The 19,595-nt window shown below is 35.8% G+C and overlaps 2 protein-coding genes and 1 long non-coding RNA gene across 7 annotated transcripts in view; 2 read left to right on the forward strand and 1 right to left on the reverse strand.

Moving 5' to 3' along the window:
* Positions 1-6,786, reverse strand: part of LOC119071876 (protein hu-li tai shao) — a 35,216-nt gene extending 28,430 nt beyond the window's left edge. For 4 of the 5 annotated variants that reach the window (XM_037176955.1, XM_037176953.1, XM_037176954.1 and 1 more), the window contains exon 1: positions 6,288-6,786. The gene's annotated coding sequence lies outside the window, so the exon portion shown is untranslated. The remainder of the gene's footprint in view (positions 1-6,287) is intronic. The other variant, XM_037176951.1, reaches the window with a different exon arrangement.
* On the forward strand, positions 2,844-6,689 carry LOC119071986. The gene is made up of 2 exons (XR_005086762.1): positions 2,844-3,224; positions 5,638-6,689. It is a non-coding gene; the product is annotated as an uncharacterized LOC119071986 (long non-coding RNA).
* Positions 6,787-8,830: 2,044 nt separating the features above from the next.
* On the forward strand, positions 8,831-16,296 carry LOC119071967 (U4/U6.U5 small nuclear ribonucleoprotein 27 kDa protein). The gene is made up of 4 exons (XM_037177098.1): positions 8,831-8,990; positions 9,053-9,223; positions 9,591-9,680; positions 14,847-16,296. Exons 2-4 carry the CDS (start codon positions 9,126-9,128, stop codon positions 15,124-15,126), a joined length of 468 nt encoding a protein of 155 aa, XP_037032993.1. The 5' UTR covers positions 8,831-8,990; positions 9,053-9,125; the 3' UTR covers positions 15,127-16,296.
* The last annotated feature ends 3,299 nt before the right edge of the window (positions 16,297-19,595 follow it).

A 19,595-nucleotide genomic window follows, 5' to 3' on the forward strand; every position in this document is an offset into this window, starting at 1 on the left:
GAAGAGAAAATATTTTTTAGTTTTTTTAGTGGTAGGTTTTTGTGCTGGGTCGATATGTTTCATCTCACATCGTATTCCAAACCGAAAACAAAACTAATAAATTTCATTTTATAAATAAAGCTAACCATTTAAAACCAAATACAAATAGAGCTGCACTGCTACTTATTATGTTCAAAAGGAATCATTCTGTGTCGTTGCTTAAGCCGAATACCTGGGTAGTGTCAATGACGAGAAAAAACAAATGCGACAAAATTCACTTCTCAGACCATTAAGATGTGAACTAAAAACCGATGAAAATCACGTTCACGTTATATGTATTCTACGTTGGTTATAACAACAACAACAATGCAACAATGCTAAAACGATATCGAGAAGATTATGTTGATTTTCTTAACTATAAAGATAAAAATCGTACACATTGTGATTTGAAAACGAGCGCTGACTGGTGGTGTGAGGAAGTGAAGTCAGCACATTTTAAATGATTATTGCAACATAACATCAAAATCTATACACAATAAAAACCTCATACTGCGTGCGCGACAGAATGAAACGGAAACAATTTGAATGTGTGATCGCACTTTTATTATTCACTTCAGTTATTATTATTATTATGGATGAATATTATATGTTTGTGTGGAAGCGGTGATGATGATGTCATGCCATGTCTATATACATACGAATTAAAAATGCCTCACGTTTTAATATTAATTCATGTAATTAAATCTGGAGAGCCAGAGTATCAGTCGAACAAAACGAAGAACAGAAGAGATAGCAACAGCAACAACTTCTCTATTCCGACTTGATATGCGTGGATGTGAAAAGTGAAGACTTAATCGCTGAACAGCATATTGTCCGCATAAATATGAATTTTTCTATTTATTTATTTGTTTTGATTTAAATGGCAGACATTTGATTCACGATTAACTGTGCGTTCGGTTCAATATATATATTTTCAATTAACGCAACATTATACCGAGCGGCATGCCGTTTAGTATTGTAATTGTTACACTTGTTTGGATTTGCTTACTTTACATATTAATTATTATGGCCGGTCGTAGCATTAATTTCTTGTTTAGTTTACGATTTTTTAATTGAATTCAATTGCTTCACACTTTGTCACGTAATTTGAGAATGTTGCTTAACTACTGGCTACCGCTACATATTATCAATGTCAGATGACTCAATTTTATGAATTAAATTTTAATAAAGAAATTTGTTGTCAATAGAGCGATTGAGAGGATTTCTTGAGAGTGAGATAATCCGTAAAGGATTTCACATTGCTGTACAGATGACCTGTGACGATAATTTAATCTTTTGATCCTTTTATATCCCTTGGATCTCTACCCAATGTGTCTTAAAATGGAAACGACTATGAATCGTGTTTGCATATTTTTTCCTTATTTACGAGTGATTGGATCTACTATTACCTACTAAATAGGCAGCTTGCTACTTATTAGTTCCAGTATTTATCTAAGAAAAGTATGGTGTTGAAAGGACCTATCGACAAGGCTTGTTATAAGACGAATATATTTATGCGGGTTTTTATTTAACGCCACATCCATTAAACACATCAAAAAACACCATGCTATCAAATTCAATTAGAATCTGATTGGTTGCGTAACTGCTGACATAAATTTTAAAACTAATTGTTTGACCAGAACAACACTCAATCATATTAATAGCGCACAACCATCCCATAATAACGATCTGTCTAAGTTCATCAAATTAAATTAATTTGACAAAAATTCTCCAAAATCAAATTATTCAAATGTCTGATCAGATTGAACACATTTTTCATATGTTCGCTGGTTGTGTTCATGTTCAAAACGCATACCACCAGTACCATCAGATTCAATTGCTTAACATTCCTATTGATTTATTTATAAAATAAAAGGAAAACATTGGTGTGGCTCTTATATCAATGAAAATTAATGTTTGCTGTAACCATTAGCTCGTGGTTGCGCTAGCAATTATTCGGTGTAATATCCGAGTATTTAATAATTTACTGTTGTTGCGATATTACGATATGAAGGGCAGGGTTATGACTTGGCTTAATATGTATTGCCATTGGACATGGTAAAACGATAAAATAAACTTTCTCAAAATTATAGAAAGAAAAAGACGGATTATTCTCGGAATTATCGGTTTGGTCGAAGACTTGATAAGGCCGTCACTGCAGGTGAATTTTATCATTTTAAGTAAATAGATTGGATTTAAAGTCAACTTGGACGATAAGATAAGGAATGTTCTTTTTCCAATCAAAGTTGGTCGTGTTCTGCACTTTGATTAAACTCTGAGAAACGGTTACTCATTTGTTATTGACAACAAAGACACCGATGAACGTAGAGGTATGGCAAAGATGAAGGAAAATTAATTGTTTTCCGGTAAAATTTAAAAAAATCGCGAAAACGTTACAGGGTTCAGATGATTACGATATCCCATCTTTGCATTAATATGGAAAAAGTTCTGTGCATTTGCTGAGCTGTCGGGGAGTTCCATAAATTATGAAGATTGATGAATGCATTTTTCATTGAAAAAACCATTTTTCAATTTACTATAACCTACAGCATCTTACACAATAATGATCTCACATCCAATGTCCGAGCATCATTTTAAATGCATTAAACATTTGCATTTTCATATACGATCTTCACAACTACACGTGAACGAACCTATTATCTAATCCACACCAAGTCAAGTGTACATATCGTAAAATTATGCAAATAGCAATCATCCATCAGCACAAGTTTAAACTGTTATGGAATAATAACTTGGTTTTTTGTTGTTTATTTATTTTTCTACGTTAAAAAAAATTATTATTGTGTCGCTCTCCACGCCGACGACGACGACGGTTAATTTATAAATGTGCCTCTGAAATGTGTGCACTGTATGTTATAGGAAAAAAGTCAAGTTGATGTGGCATCATATTTATTTTTAGCCAGCAAAAACTATAGAAGATATTACAGAGAGAATATAAACCGTGTCGGAAAGGAAAACACACACTTAAGAAAAGAAGAAGAAAAAAAAATGCAAAGATAACAAAGCACAGCGCACGGTGTGTTTATCAGTTTTATATATTTTTTCAATCAAGATTTTTGAGATTTGTTTGGATCGCTACGAATTCCGTACGTGTTTTTTGTTTGAAAATTTGAGGTTTTTTCGGGTAATTAGTGTTTTTAATGAGCTCTAACCGAGGCAACATGATCGATTCGAATTAAATGGAGGTGTGTAATCGCACATTATGTATAGCTACGTGCACTATTCGAATGGTTTTAATATAAAATCGTTACGTGCGCTTGTGGTGCTTCATTGAACTGAATTTTAGCTCGACAGGGACTATGTCGACTGTAAACTGTATACAGAAACTTTCGACTCTTTTTTTTGTTTTAATTAACTGAACTGCAGTAAAACCAACTACCTTAGTGGTTAGCGGTTGGAATACCACACAATAATGGAAATTAAGCAATTCCTTAATCGAACGATTTTCGCTTCAAAACCATGCCGTAATCTCTTCTTAATTTGGTATTCAATGCTCGAAGGCGTAGTTTTTTGTTCATCCGGTAATTCACTGTTGTGTGTATGTATTCGACACATATTAAAACTGAACTGATAAACCAACATAATCCGATGAAATGTCATTTTAAATGATCTCAATTTGTTTAAATCATCACAATTTAATGCGATTTCATGTTTACTTGAAGCAAACCAAAAAGTGCTCAACACTCCGGGTACTGACAATATCTTCTTTTGGATGGTGTCTTTAACCGGTTTGTGTTTTCGAAATATATTTTTTTTCCTTAACTTATTTATTGACTAACCAATCCTGTTTGCGCTGCATTCATCGGGGCTTTTTTTCGTTCATAGTGAAGCCGAGTCAAACATTAAAAGATCATAAAATATTCGATAAAAATACAATCTTCTCTCGTTACTTATGACCGAGGAAAAAAATTGGTTTTTTTGTGATATGAGAATGGGTTGATTGTTTGTTCTTTTTAAATATTTTTTCGTTTCGAAATGAAAAGAAGACCAAGAACTATATAAGAAATTGAATTTATTTATATTTCCATGATTTGTTGTTGTTATGTTCGCTGGTTCAGAATGATAATCGAAATCTCTCGCTATTCATAATTTTGCAAATTAATTTTTTTTCTTTTTGAATGAGATTAGAAATGATTGATTGGTTCTGGATCGGATTAAAGTGGTTAGCTTAGTCTCGTTGTGTTTGACGTTGAACGTTTGATATTTTTTATTCATTAAAATATTTTTGATTGAATACTTGTAGGTCTGTGACATTTAGATTTCCCTAAAACAAATTATATGACCATCCGATCGGGTTTGACCGTTTGGTGGAAAAGGAGCTTCAAACACTAGATACCGATAGAAAATCAAATTCATGTGGAACGAAAATAAGGACCAATCTGAAACGTCGGCTAGGCCAGGAAAAGTTACAAAGAAAAAAAGGAGAAACTGAGTGAGGAAAATTCAGTAACGAATTGTTGAAAATCGGGTGTACGTCTACGTTAGCAACGAAATTAATCCTAAAGAAAATCGCATTTAGACTTTGACAGGAGACCAGGACAGTTTGGAAGCTTAACAGCTGGGAGATAAATTGCAGCTGAATGAAAGCGTTGGAACTGCGAACTGGAAATCGTTTACCATCGAGTTGATTAATAAATGTATAAATGATTAAACGTCTCATACGACTCATATGTAAAATGTACGTTTAATGAGTACACTTTCACGTTAAACTCGTAAATTTTAAAAAATGAGTCAAACATTGGTCTTGTCGTCGCCTAACTAACAATGTGAGGACCAATTGTTGACTTATTGAATATACGAGTAACACGCCTCAGATGTACATATTGCACGCACGCATTTGTGCCTCATACAGTCTTACTTTCCGCTCATGTCCTACATCACTATAGCAATCATAGCAGAGGACTCTATTTCCTGGACTGAAGCGATAAATCGAAAATTTTCGCTGTGATTGTTCACTGAAATAAAATTTCCATTCAACTGAACTAATGAATCAATACCAGTAGAAAAACGTGAATTTTCTGTTTCCACAAACAAAGGAAGTCCTGCAAACATTCGTATCAATCACCCTTTCTACCGACTACACACAATAAAAAATAACAGATCGATCAATAAGCACACGCAGAAAAATTTTACCAGAGTTCTTGGATAGTAGACATTCGTAATTTGGCTTCGACGCCAAACTGAAAAAACCAACGATCGAAATAAAAACCCGTGTCAGATACACTACAAGTTCATAATAATTCAGCCACTATGTATTTGTCTATGTAAACAAAATATTGCTCTGGCCAAGTTATGTAAATAACTTTCATTGAACAGAAATTCGTGGATAATGTCTGGTCTACTCTATCCCGTAATTTTGTTTTGTTATAGACATTGATTTCAGGGGTAAAAGTTTTTTGTAAGAAAATTACATGTATTGTATGATGTCACGCCATTCCGAACGTGTGTAACGAAACAATTAAATCGAACATGACGTCATGCAGTAGAGATCCCTTTCGCATATACGAAAAATATAAAATTGAATGCGTTTTCATACCTCACCTTTAATTGGATATGGTTGTCGTTATAAGAGATTTTTTTAACGATAAATATTTTTAGGTGTGTGAATGGTGTTGGTATAAGGTCGAAAATGAGGTGACAAAATTGGAGTGAATATCCTTTCCAGTTACACTATTACACTACGATTGCACAGAAGTCATGAACAATATTTGGACAAAGAAAATTCCCTGACACATTTGATATCGATTTTTCACGAAAATGAAAATAGAACCAGAAGGTCATATCAAATATACCTAACCAACAACCAAAAAACATGTAAAATTTAAGATGAGAGCAACAAAAAAATTTTGTAACGAACGGTTCATCAATTAAAGTTAATTGCAAACATTATTTTTATATTATTTATTCCTGGCGATGACGTAGCGGTCAAACTCTCAGTGGTGTAATACACACTGAAGTGCCCAGATTTATTGAACACAGTCAATGCAGTAGATTTGTATTTTTCAAATGTAAAAACATTTCGATTAACAGAAAATCAGTTTACACTTCTCTACCACACCCAAAAAAAATTATAATCGCAGTCACCGATTACATATTAAATTCGATTGCGTAAAATGCCGGGCCGGTTATAGAAATTTTTATTTTAAATGATTGTGGGTTTTTTCATTGCTTCGCTCAGGATGGTTGAAAGAGTGTGAAAATTTCACATGTCGAATGGTCAGAAAAACATAACGAAAAAATAAACTCACCAACAAATAAAAAATATCCAAAGTTATCACATAAATGCACGGTCACACTTAAAGCACACAATTGTTTGGTTGAAACAAAATTTCCAATTTTTGTTCTTAGTTCAAATTTACAAAATTCAATGGCAAAACGAGATGATACAAAACGCGAAGCAAGCAACGCCCATACGTACTATTTTTCCTGCACAGCGACAAAACCGATTTTTATCTCTTTGAATTCGAACGCGATGATTGAAATTACGGCGAATTTTCACTTGCGACGATCACATCAACCACTTAGAACGATCGATTTGCCAAGTTTACACTTATTACGATGAATTTCCGATTGAAATTCTGATAATTATAATCCATTTAAATCCTTAATGTGTGATTTCATGAATCTCGACACTTCGTTCGTTGGTTCTCGACACTTGGTTCTGTATAAAAAATGTCGGACTATCGTTGTCGGTTTTTCTGTTGCTTGTGATTGCGATTGCGCCTCTTTGGGATATTTTTCATCTATGCGTTTTTTTCGGTTTCTGAAAGGTGGTACCACCTGCCGTCACTTGTTTGAATTAGTAATTTTTCGGTAAATTTTGAAAAAAGCGCGGGCGATTTTTTTTAGATTTTTTTTTAATTCCGATTAAGTGTAATGAGGTTGTGATCCAGCTATTGACTATCGAGGCCGGATCTCCACCCCATTTTCAGTTGTGTTACTTGTAGCTTTTTACTGATTTATCCAATGGACGCCATAAAATTAAGATTTTTTATGATACATAAAACTTTCAAGAAATTATAGAGAAGAATATTGCCATCATAGGGTGAAAGATGAAAGGTTCTGAAAGATTAAGACACTTACGAAGGCGGTTTAAACACAAATTTTGACATTATGGATTGTGTGAAAAGTAAACTTTAAAAAAAAAAAAAACAACTTGTCGTTTCACACAATATGTAATGAGTGTGTTAGCAAAACATGTTTGAACTGTCAAAATTTGTGTTCCACCGCCTTTGTGATCAACTCAGAAGTGACCAAGGTAAATATATGGTCGGAGGCAATGCCATTCAGAAGTGCACAATAGTTCGATGACACCTTTTTTTAAATAGTCGACTATGATTTACTTGTGTTTCACAAAATGTTGTGCCGATCACAAAACAGAGGACCCAGGTTTCTAAGCAAAAGCAGGTGATTTTAAAGAAAGGGAGAGATGGCGTTTATAGAGATCGTTCGTGCCACTGGTGATGAACATATGATTCAGTTATATATGGCATTACCTCCGCTCATATATTTACCTTGGTCTTAACCTGTTCTTTCAGAACCTTGTTAAATACTTCTTTCGATCTAATTATTTACAACAGAATGACAGTCTTATTATTCCCTTGACTGTAAGTCATGGGTTTTACGAAAACAAATACACCGTACGTAACACGTTCACTATGATGATTAAAAATGTATGAAAATGTGATGAAAAAACGTTAAATATAAAATTTTGTGCCCTTTGTTAACACGATAACTTGAGTAAATCTCAACCGATTTTCAAAAACTTTTTTTTAATCGACGAAGTATTGAAATCCTCAGGTCAAGTTCGAAAATGGGCGGTATTGGTTCAACCATCTGGTGGTAGGTCTCGAAAGAAGCCTTTTCTGCTCTTTGTTAACACTATAACTGGAGCAAAGTTCAACCGATTTTCAAAAACTTTTTTTTATTCGACGAAGTAGTGAAATCCTCAGGTCAAATTCGAAAATGGGCGGTATCGGTTCAACCATCTGGGAGTAGTTCTCGAAGAAGCCTTTTCTGCTTTTTGTTAACACGACAACTGGAGTAATTCTCAACCGATTTAAAAACAAAATGTTTGGTGGAGAATGGAATCAATTCCTGAGGTTAGGTCTTAAGATAGATTATGTTTTTCTAACGAACAAGCTGATGTTGCTAACAGAATTTTTGTATCTATTTCAATAGTATTTTTCTTGTTACGTGACTTTGCCTTGTAAACAAAACCGAATAAATAGAACAAAAGTTAACGAGTGTGAAGTTTGCGGCCAGAGCGAAGCGAGGGCCGCAATTGACACGAGTTTAAATGTTATTGAAAACATACGTCGTCATTTTTTACCGAGGCATTTTATATACATAGTTTCGAAGATTTTCAGTGAAACTAAACAGAATTAAATCATCAATGAGAGATTTATTAGACCGTTCTAGTAGTTCTTCTTCTAAATGCGTTTTTGTGGCAATCAACATACAAAATCACATTTCATTGAAATAAATCAATAAATCATTGTCAATAAAAATACTATTGAGAAGCTCAGACAAACAGTCAAGGGATCTGACCCACCCAACAGGTGGGGCCTAGTACATTTTGCAACGTAAGACCAGATTAAGGCTCTTCGTTTATTTGTGTCGTCACTGCCTGTAACAGCTGCTTTATAGTATTATTTTTCTAAATATTACTAATTTTGAGTGAAAATTACATCGACAAACGAAACACTGCGTGTTTCGTGTTTACTGGGATCGCGGTGTATTTTTTCGAATCAGGCAATACCAAAATCTTGTCGCATTCTCCACATTCTCCTCCTGTCTCCGATCTGAAAGAGACAACAACAGTCACTGAACGTTGATGTCAAAAACTTCCGTAATGTCACATCAAAATTAAAAAGGTAGCGGTGGTGATCGGTTGCTTGGCGTTTAATGCCAGACAAAAATAATAAAATTTCATGGCATAAAAGGGAAACGTAAGTGGTTTGATTTGTAATCGGACGAGTTCTGTTGTGGACTGAAATAACTTTTCCAACAGTTTTTCATCGATAATCCGAAATTTTGTAACAAAATCGATTTGGCAACGCGAAACAAACAAATTCCGATAAACAATGGGACGATCGCCTTCACCAGTTCGTCGACGACGAGATAAAGATAGAGAACGAGAGAAACGTGCCAGGAAACGATCACGAGATCGTGGTGGAGAAAGGTAAGCTAACAATCATAAAAGACATAACGACACTTTCAGACAAAAAGAAACACACCTCACCGACTATAATGACTTTACGTACTTCTGGTCGGTAAATGCAATTTCTTGAGTACATTTTTCGCATTTACCGACCAGAAGCACGTAAAGCACTGTACGTGCGAGGTTCCAAATTTTTATTTTGACGAGTGGGAATACACATAACGTCCCTACTCGTCAAAATAAAAATTTGGAACCTCGGACGTAATGTACTAATAATGCACATATCGGGGTGGTGTAAACGTTTGGATGACGTTCGGTGTGTCGCTTTGCTTACGACTGTCATTGGACATCGACGATTGTCTGATCAAAATTCGTTTGTTGTTTACAGAGATCGTGACCGTTCCAGAGACAACAGAGATCGCAGAGACCGTGACCGCGACAACAGAGATCGCAGCAGGGATAGAACTAGACGATCGAGGTGAATTGGGTGGATAAGGATGATAAGTGTAGTGTATACCCGAATTTTGCCATTTTTCATTAAGTTTTTAATTTTTGTCACACTCTCCGCATAACGCGAATAGTTTTGTTCACCGAAATCAGAGCACTCTTCTCTTCGACGGTGTCCTTGAAAAACATTTCCATAAACATTAGTCAATGCATCGGAAACCAGTTCGACGGGTTTGCGATGGGGTTGCATCTTTTCGCGCATTCGTCGCGTATTCAATTGCATTCTTATACAATGTGGACAAGGGATTATGTCTGTTTTGCATTTAAAATTCATAACAGCTTCTTAATTAAGTTCCATTTTATTTGCAATATTATGCTGCAAGACCGCTGAAGTGGTTTTCGTTTTTTTTTTTCTAAATTCACTAATCGAGTTGGTTTTGCCCAAGGGTACGGTTATGTAAGCATTTTGTATTCTACATTCAAATACGAAATAGTCATTCTTTGTGTTGCACTGCGTAACGTTCGACTTGAGTCGATTTATGTTACAGCCCCTAGTCTAAGTCTGAAAAATGACTCCGCAATGACAGTTGCAATGTCATCATACGCAGATGACAATTACAACAGCTCATACAGCTAAAGGAGCTGCTTGTTCTTAATGCAATCGATGCAGAGTAATTTAGAGCAGTCAAAACTTTAAAAAAAAATCCTATTCGAGGCTGTGATAAGGAAACCCTTCGATAATGCCCTGAATGTTAATATTGGTTGAACTCCGGAAGTGTCAAAATTCTGACTTGATCGAGTATCATAAAATTACTCGATTTGCCCTAATGAATTGTCTGAACTGTCACCTTCAATTAAAATGATAACACTCCCGAAGATGTCCTGTTTCATCAAAATTTTAGTTCTTAGGGTAGGGTAGTTACCTAGCGTCTGGGCTACAATGATCAATACAGAGAGCGAACCCACAGACTTATTCGTTGTCTGATCTGACTTTAAGAAAATCAAGTAAAATAATCAAACGTCTCTTAACCCTTACACGAAACATTTGGAGGGTTCCGTATTTGCGGTCAATTTATCAAGCCATATTGATTGAAATGCATTTAAATCTGAAATTCTTTAGCAGAATTTAAGACTTTGTCCTGATAGCACCGTACTGGATATCATCATTGTTGGATGAGTCATCATCTAAGCTTATGTTGAGTAATATGTACCTACTACACCTTCTTAGAACCTTACCCTTGTCATTTTATTGTTAATTTGAACTCTATAGCATGGTTGTATGTTGTATTACAAGTACAATTGCATTGATGCCAGTCCTAATTGAGCCAAATGATTACCTGACTTTTCGGTTATTTCCACAATTACCTTTCGGTTTATTACATGTACGTGACTCACACCTATCTGTGCATTTTTCGTTTACGTGATTATCCTTTTGCGTTTAAAGGAATCCGAATGTCTAAATGACGAACAACCTTAATGGAACTACTGCCATCGGTTGAGTATTAATTGTAGTACAACACAAGAATGATCTCCATTTCCGATAAGAAAGGCGATAAAACTATCTTGTTCGTTCTTACCATTTTGTGTCTTGGAAATAAGTCATTACAACAGTCATTGGAAGTATGTCTAGTGGGATTATAACTGTAGCCTTCGGCTTGTCACAGTCAACGAAATTTTTTTCTATTCACAGCTTCGGAACAGGTCAGATTCAGATCATGCGAAGTTAACTTAATCGTCTTTCCAAAGATGTAGCCGAGTACGATTTTTTAGTCAGCCACAGTAGTTTTTCTTTACGTGCTGCGTTGTCACAGTAGGGAATGTGAGTATGCTTCAATCTCTAAAGTAAACCTTCGAGTTCGACATGCCAATATGATGTTGACTCAACCCCAGGGGTCGTAGCCAAAATTGAGTGATCCTTATAAGGACATAAGGACAAAATTCATTGAGAAAGTAAGGACCTATAAGGACAAATTTGGTAGTACAGTTACGAGATTTCTGGAGTTTACACATTTGTTTTTTCTTCTATTTCTCTATTTCTCTATGTAAAATCGATGAGAATCGGTGAGAAATAGAGAAACAGACAGAACATTGAAATGTGTAAACTCCAGAAATCTCGTAACTGTAGGAAAATTTTCAATTAATGCGATTTTAATTGGTACATTTTGTTGATATTCCAACAGACACGTGGACTTTCGTTTTCTCGTTGAGTGCAGTGCAGAATCTTATTTGAAAAACGCTTTTACATCACATACTGTTTAAATGGTTTAAATCTATAGATACTGCTCTACTCTATCTACACAGCCTTGACGCTAACACTGAGCAGTCAGTGAGAAGTCAAAAAAAATCGCAGGATCTTTTGAAAAGTAGCACCGATGGTCACGAGGTGAATCAGTGGTACTCTAAAAGAAAAGACAGTGGAGGCCAGCGTGTGTGACCCCAAAAAAAGAAGTTCTACAAAGGTTTTCGTCAATTAGGGGAAGTGAATTTATTACATTTCGGAAAGTTTTTTTAAACTTGAACTGTAAAGATTTGAAAGTGTCATATGTGCCAGATTACTCTTGACCTATAATGCGGAACGTTATTTTGCTAATTTAATTTTTATTAGGCGAAAGACGCCGCAGGCGAAATTTTTACTACCATACGTTCGTTCAAAATATTAGGAACATCAGCTTTATTCGAATAAAGAAACTTTGTTAGTATCTGATTTCTGGTTGGGAACATTTACTACAGTTACCGTTCGAAGTCGGCGTGTCTGCTTTCCAAAAAAGATTGATTCTGATTTAAAATATGACTTACTGTAGTTTTTCCCGACTAAATTCGGACGCTCTTAGAAAGCAATATTTCTTCTTAGTTTTGACTTCCATCTGCTAAGAACTTGCGGCTATACCTCGCGTATCTTTAAAGGCTCGGCCGAGCAGAGAAAATTTAGAAACAACCCCCGAACCGCTAAATGACACAAAGAGGAACTTGACGCTACAATATTTTGACGTAATATTACGAATTAATAATGTTGGTTGCAGTGGATTTACCCAGGAATTTGTTAGGGAAAACTCTTCTTTTTACATTTTTACAATTTCTTCACAGCAGGTGAACTTCACGTTGTTTTTAGCCCCGTACGAAGTACAAAGGGGCTTATAGGATTACGATGCCGTGTGTAATTGATGGAATTCGAAGCAGACGGTAAGGGCAAAGTGTTTGCCTATGTTCATAGATGACGAATCTGCAATAAAAATTTTGTCTGTCCGTCTGTCCGTCTGTCACGTCGATATCTTGAGTAAATCAAATCCGATCTCAATCCGATTTTTTTTTTCCTGAAAGATAGTCGAAATAGTGAGGCTAAGTTCGAAGATGGGCATATTCGGGTCGGCCCTTCGTGAGTTAGGGCCACCTAAGTGATTTAAGGTCTTTTGGTGATATTTATGGCAAAATAAACGATGGAAATGTAAATGACACGGCAAATGATAGGTATTGTCAATACCAATCCAAGTTTTTTTAAATCGGGTGAGTGGACCGTGAGTTAGGGCCTTAGAAGTGAAATGCTACTAGGGCCCTATGTGTATTTTACATAGAACTCGAGTAAATTTCATTCGTTTTTCGTAATTTTTGTTTGATTTGGAAGGTAATCGAATACCAAATAGAATGTTGTTGAAAAAAAATTAAATTTGGGTCCTTGGCCTAAGGCTGCTACTAGGGCCCTATGTGTATTTCCCATATAACTCGAGTAAATTTCATCCGTTTTTCGTAATTTTTGCTTCATTTGGAAGGTAATCAAAGGCCGAATAGAATGTTGTTGAAAAAAAATTAAATTTGGGTCCTTGGACTAAGGCCACTACTAGGGCCCTATGTGTATTTTACATATAACTCGAGCAAATTTCATCCGTTTTTCGTAATTTTTGTTTCATTTGGGAGGTAATCAAAGGCCGAATAGAATGTAGTTGAAAAAAAATTTAAATTTGGGTCCTCGGACTGAAGCCGATACTAGGCCCTTCAAAAAAATAAAATTTTAGGGCGATTTGAAATTTTTGTTTCATTTGAAAGGAACGTCGTACGGGGCTTCGTAATTGCGCTATGCGCAATTTGTAAGATGTACATATTACATAATAATTTTAGTTTAACTACATTAACCGGTGCAATAGGCTTACGGTCAAAGTAGGGTGACAGACGCACTAGGGTCACGTACGCAATAGATATACGGGTTTGTACGGGGCTCAGTCGCAGCAAACGCTCTGACTGTTCTGATGGCTCGTTTAGTATCAATTATAAACTAGCCAAGAGCGGGCTAGCGGAAGATTACACAAACCCCAGACAATTTTAATGCTTCTTATTGAACTGTGCTTATCAGTTTTTCATTTTATTTTTCACATTTTGTCTTGATGGGTACTACCCACTCCTTATTTATTTATACGGAAGAGCTGATAAACTTCTGTAGCTGATAGTGATTCTCTTAATAGTGATCAAATGACGAGAAAAGCCTTTTATAATACAAAATTGTTACCTAATTCTAATAATTTCGCTATTTTTAAATTACACACTGAGAAACTGGAATTTCTGTTGGGTGAAAGTTCGAAACAAAATAAGGACAAATTTGAAAAAGTAGGACAAATAAGGAAATAAGGACAACTACGACCCCTGCAACCCTGAATACTGCTGCAATTACCGATATGTGCAGCGGAAAGCTGGTGATGTTGAGTCAACAGTGTTGATTATAAATCATTCAAAATTCTATTTTTTTCCTACGTTTCTGTAAGACGATTTAGTTTATCTTGCGTCACCTCATTATGGCCTGTTAAGAGCCTTAAATATTCACGCAGAAAATTATTCAGAAATATCGGTTCAGTTCGCTGTAGTTCTTCGTATATTACCGTATGTTACCGGCAAAGACGACGGAGTTTTGGCTGACCTCTGTTCCATACATCATAAAAAATGAAGTAATGAAGTAATAGATTTCGCACTGAACCCCAGGCTATATTTTAAGTCAAAGACTTACTATCTAAGCGACAAGACGCCTGTAAAAGGTTATTGTAAGTTCCTCTTGAAGAGGACCTCTTCAACTGTCCAAACTATCGTCTCAAATTTGTGTTGTTGTAGTTGTCATATTTGTCTTGTTGCCCATATTTAGGATTCTACCTATTTCGTCTTGCTGTCCAGTATATTGCTTCACTAACGAAAACAAATCAATGAATTTATTGCCATACAGATCAGCATCATATGAACGTGACCGCAGCCAGCATGCATCGACGTCATCGCGCAGTAAGCCACAAGAACGGCCAACCGTTACCGAAGCCGATCTCGAGGGTAAATCGCCCGAAGAGCAAGAAATGATGAAAACGATGGGTTTCTGTGGCTTCGACACGACGAAAAATAAGAAAGTCGAAGGAAACAATGCAGGTGAAGTGCACGTCATTTTGAAGCGGAAATACCGACAGTACATGAACCGTAAGGGTGGCTTTAATCGTCCATTGGACTTTGTTGCCTGATGGTTGGACAATGAATTGTTTTGTCAGCCGTTGTCACAGTCTTTACGGTGTATCGGTCTGATTTATTTCCGGCACTTTTTTTCGTCTAATTTAATTTTACGGAATAGTTTTTAACAGAAATTATTTTCTTTGTTTTGTTTACACAAATAACGGGCATATTTACACTGTTTTTTCATAAAATAATTAACAGAAAAATTTTACAGTTAAATTATTTACAATGCAATAGAACAGGTTTTACACACACTCACACACACACACACACATTTTTATATACAATGCAATAGCCAAGTTAATCAACCCCCCAACACACACACACACTCAAACACACAAATATATAATCAATAGTTAAATGCAATAGCCAGGGATTTTTTATATAAACAGTTTCATAGTCTATATTGGAATTTAAAAAATTGTTATCATCATTTTCAGTTTTTTTTTTCTACCAAAATATACCTCACATAACCAAAACACCCCACAAACCACTCACACTCATACAAATCAAACACCATTCATCAACACGTTATTAACTTAAAAGTTTTATGAAAAATACCTCAGTGAATATGAATTCAAAGTACACAATAAAAAGATGAGAAAGAAGTACCGTTGTTAACAAAAATATTGAAGATAGTGAAGAAAAGAAGAAAAAATATTTTTTATTGAATGAGATTGTAATTAAGTGAATGAAAAATAACCAAAAAAGAAAATAAAACAAAAAATTTGTAAAATTAATTTGAAACAATAAAAAGGCAAAACTTTTTACCTTTTAAAAGTTTAAGTAAAATACGAATCCAGATCTCTTCAGGTCCTTAAAACTTTTAACCCACTTTTGATCACACAACTTTGGCAGTTAATTTTAGTTTCTAATAATCATTTAATAACCATGTGTCTTAAACAATAACTTATAATTATTAATTATAAACCTTACAACTTTGTTTTTTAATCGTAATTAAGTTCTGCGAATCCCATTCATTAAGTCAGAGGACATTTTGACCTGTTTATTTTTGAGTAAGTTTCGATGGAAAATGTAACCAAAAACAAGTCTTAGTATAGCTAAATGTACAACGTTAGAATGTACGCGTACTCGAAGAAACCGAAATTTTTGTTTGTTCAAATTGAATGTAAAAAACCGTAATTCCCAAATCAAATAAAATGTTGAAAATCTTTTAAAAATTTTTTTTGTTATTCCTACAGTGTGAGAAAATTGAGAAGTAACATTTTCAACGATTTTACAATACAATTGACGTTGGTCTTACCGCATACAACATGCGATATCCACGGTAATATGTCGTAACGTTTATAATGCATGTGGATTCCACATTGTGGAAAGAATAAATAATTAAAACTGAGACTTCTTATTCCCCTGGGTCTGTATCATCAGCTCCGCCCTTTACTTTATTGGGTGCCATGGGCACTTTGGAAAATAATTAAAAAAAAGTTTCTCGTCAACTCAGTCTTTAGTCTCTTTTTCGGGTGCCACTGGTTCTTGCTCATATGTACAGGACGACACTTTGACTCATTAATCCAATTCAAAAATATTAAAATTCGAATTTATTCTGTTAAATGTATCCATGTCAACCATCTCCGAAGTCTGAGCAAGAGAACATCTTAAAAACCTGAATTTTTTCTTACAATTGCAGAGTGGCCTAAGTGGCTTGTAGAGTGGTCGAAGATGGAAATAGCGTGTCGCGTAATGTTTTGCCCCGTTTTGGGTGATACTGTCGGCTCACTATTATATTACATGCGTCGAAAACCGTGTTTTTCATATTTCTACTTTCGTTTTCGTGTGTCTTTACCTTGCCTTCGACTCGGATCAACAAAATTCACACGAAAACTGCACTTTTCATCTCTGTATACCTAGATAGTATTTTACATGACTAGAGATGAAAAGTAGAGTTTTCTTGTGAATTTTGTTGATCGGGTAGCCGAGGTCTATAAACACAAGAAAAAAACGTTTCATGAAACTTGAAAAGTACGGTTTTCAACGCTTGTAGCATTTTAGCACGCAAAAGACGATTGTACCACCGCACTGATAACTCGACAAACAATATAAATATGACGGAATGTGACGTTCCTTTTGATCGAATATGCTGTGTAGTCGATAACGCAATGAGCGTTTACCGAGCGAGTTACGGGAAACGAGTGATTGGAGGTTGTTGGGGACATCGAAGAAATATTTTTCTGAAGAAGAGACAAAAAATTCCACCTCAACCTTTCCCTCCTCACCCCTTCAAAGTTTAAGTGCAGAGGTGTCTTTGTCGAATTATTGACAGGTCTGTGTGAAACGGAGAGATACGTGTGATAGCTCATTTCAAAGGTCAAGGTTCAAAGGTTTTTTTTGCGTAGTTAGATTTTCCGACTTTTCTTCAAATTGATGTTTTAAATTTGAGGTTAATAGTACATTACGTCCGAGGTTCCTTTATTTTGACGAGTGGGCCTGTAATTGCGAAAAATGTACTTAAACAAGGCATCAGAACAGTCGGAGCGTTTGCTGCGACTTAGCCCCGTACGACCCGTAATCCTATTTCGTCCGTAACCATAATACGTCCGTAGCCGTAATTCGCCCGGAACCCTAATACGTCTACAACCCTCCAATGCGTCTGTTACCAAAATGCAAGTCAAGTTGGGCATGGTCAAATTTACTGAAAGTGTTCATTTTTAAAATTGCGCATAGCGCAATTACGAAAGCCCGTACGAAGTACCACTCAAATAAAACCAACAATTTACGACATTATTTTAGAAACCCAAATTGTTTTGCCAATTTTCCATTGGGTATTCAATTACCTCTCAAATGTAACAAAAACTAGCAAAATCGGTTGAGATTTACTCGATTTATGTGCAAAAAGCACTTAGGGCCAAGTAGCGGCCTTAGTCCAAGAGCCCAAATTTGAAACTGTTTTTGCCATCATACTATTCGGCATTCAATTATCTCTCAAATGAAACAAAAACTAGCAAAATCGGATGAGATTTACTCGATTTATGTGCAAAAAGCACTTAGGGCCAAGTAGCGGCCTTAGTCCAAGAGCCCAAATTTGAAACTGTTTTTGCCATCATTCTATTCGGCATTCAATTATCTCTCAAATGAAACAAAAACTAGCAAAATCGGATGAGATTTACTCGATTTATGTGCAAAAAACACTTAGGGCCGAGTAGCGGCCTTAGTCCAAGGGTCGAAATTTGAAACTTTTTTTGCCATAATTCTATTCGGCATACAATTGTCTCTCAAATGAAACAAAAACTAGCAAAATTGGATGAGATTTATTCGATTTATGTGCAAAAAATACTTAGGGCCGAGTAGTGGCCTTAGTCCAAGGGCCCAAATTTGAAACTTTTTAGCCCCGTACGAAGTACTGGGGGCTTATAAGATTAATATGCCGTTTGTAACACGTCGAATTGGAAGCAGACAGTAAGGGCAAAGCATTTAGTTATGTTCATAGATGACGAATCCGCAATAAAAACAAGGCATCAGAACAGTCGGAGCGTTTGCTGCGACTTAGCCCCGTACGACCCGTAATCCTATTTCGTCCGTAACCTTAATACGCCCGGAACCCTAATACGTCTACAACCCTCTAATGCGTCTGTTACCAAAATGCAAGTCAAGTTGGGCACGGTCAAATTTACTGAAAGTGTTCATTTTTAAAATTGCGCATAGCGCAATTACTAAAGCCCGTACGAAGTACCTCTCAAACAAAACCAACAATTTACGACATTATTTTAGAAACCCAATATTTTTTGCCAACTTTCCATTGGGTATTCAATTACCTCTCAAATGAAACAAAAACTAGCAAAATCGGTTGAGATTTACTCGATTTATGTGCAAAAAGCACTAGGGCCGAGTAGCGGCCCTAGTCCAAGGACCCAAATTTGAAACTTTTTTGCCATCATTCTATTCGGCATTCAATTGTCTCTCAAATGAAACAAAAACTAGCAAAATCGGATGAGATTTACTCGATTTATGTGCAAAAAACACTTAGGGCCGAGTAGCGGCCTTAGTCCAAGGGCCCAAATTTGAAACTTTTTTTGCCATCATTCTATTCGGCATTCAATTATCTCTCAAATGAAACAAAAACTAGCAAAATCGGATGAGATTTACTCGATTTATGTGCAAAAAACACTTAGGGCCGAGTAGCGGCCTTAGTCCAAGGGCCCAAATTTGAAACTTTTTTTGCCATCATTCTATTCGGCATTCAATTATCTCTCAAATGAAACAAAAACTAGCAAAATCGGATGAGATTTACTCGATTTATGTGCAAAAAACACTTAGGGCCGAGTAACGACCTTTGAGCCCTCCCAACAAGCCCACGTTGCATCTTACCCAAAAACAATGTTCAGCAACTTTGTTCTACTCGTCAATACCTTTCATTTGATATATCACAAGCAGCCCTTGCGCGCGTATTTCGGTAGTTATCGTCGAAAGACTGAAAAACACCTATAGGGCCCTAGCTCTGGAAGGGCCGACCCTACCATGCCCA

Source organism: Bradysia coprophila (assembly GCF_014529535.1).
Source record: "Bradysia coprophila strain Holo2 chromosome IV unlocalized genomic scaffold, BU_Bcop_v1 contig_5, whole genome shotgun sequence".
NCBI classification, from domain to species: domain Eukaryota; kingdom Metazoa; phylum Arthropoda; class Insecta; order Diptera; family Sciaridae; genus Bradysia; species Bradysia coprophila.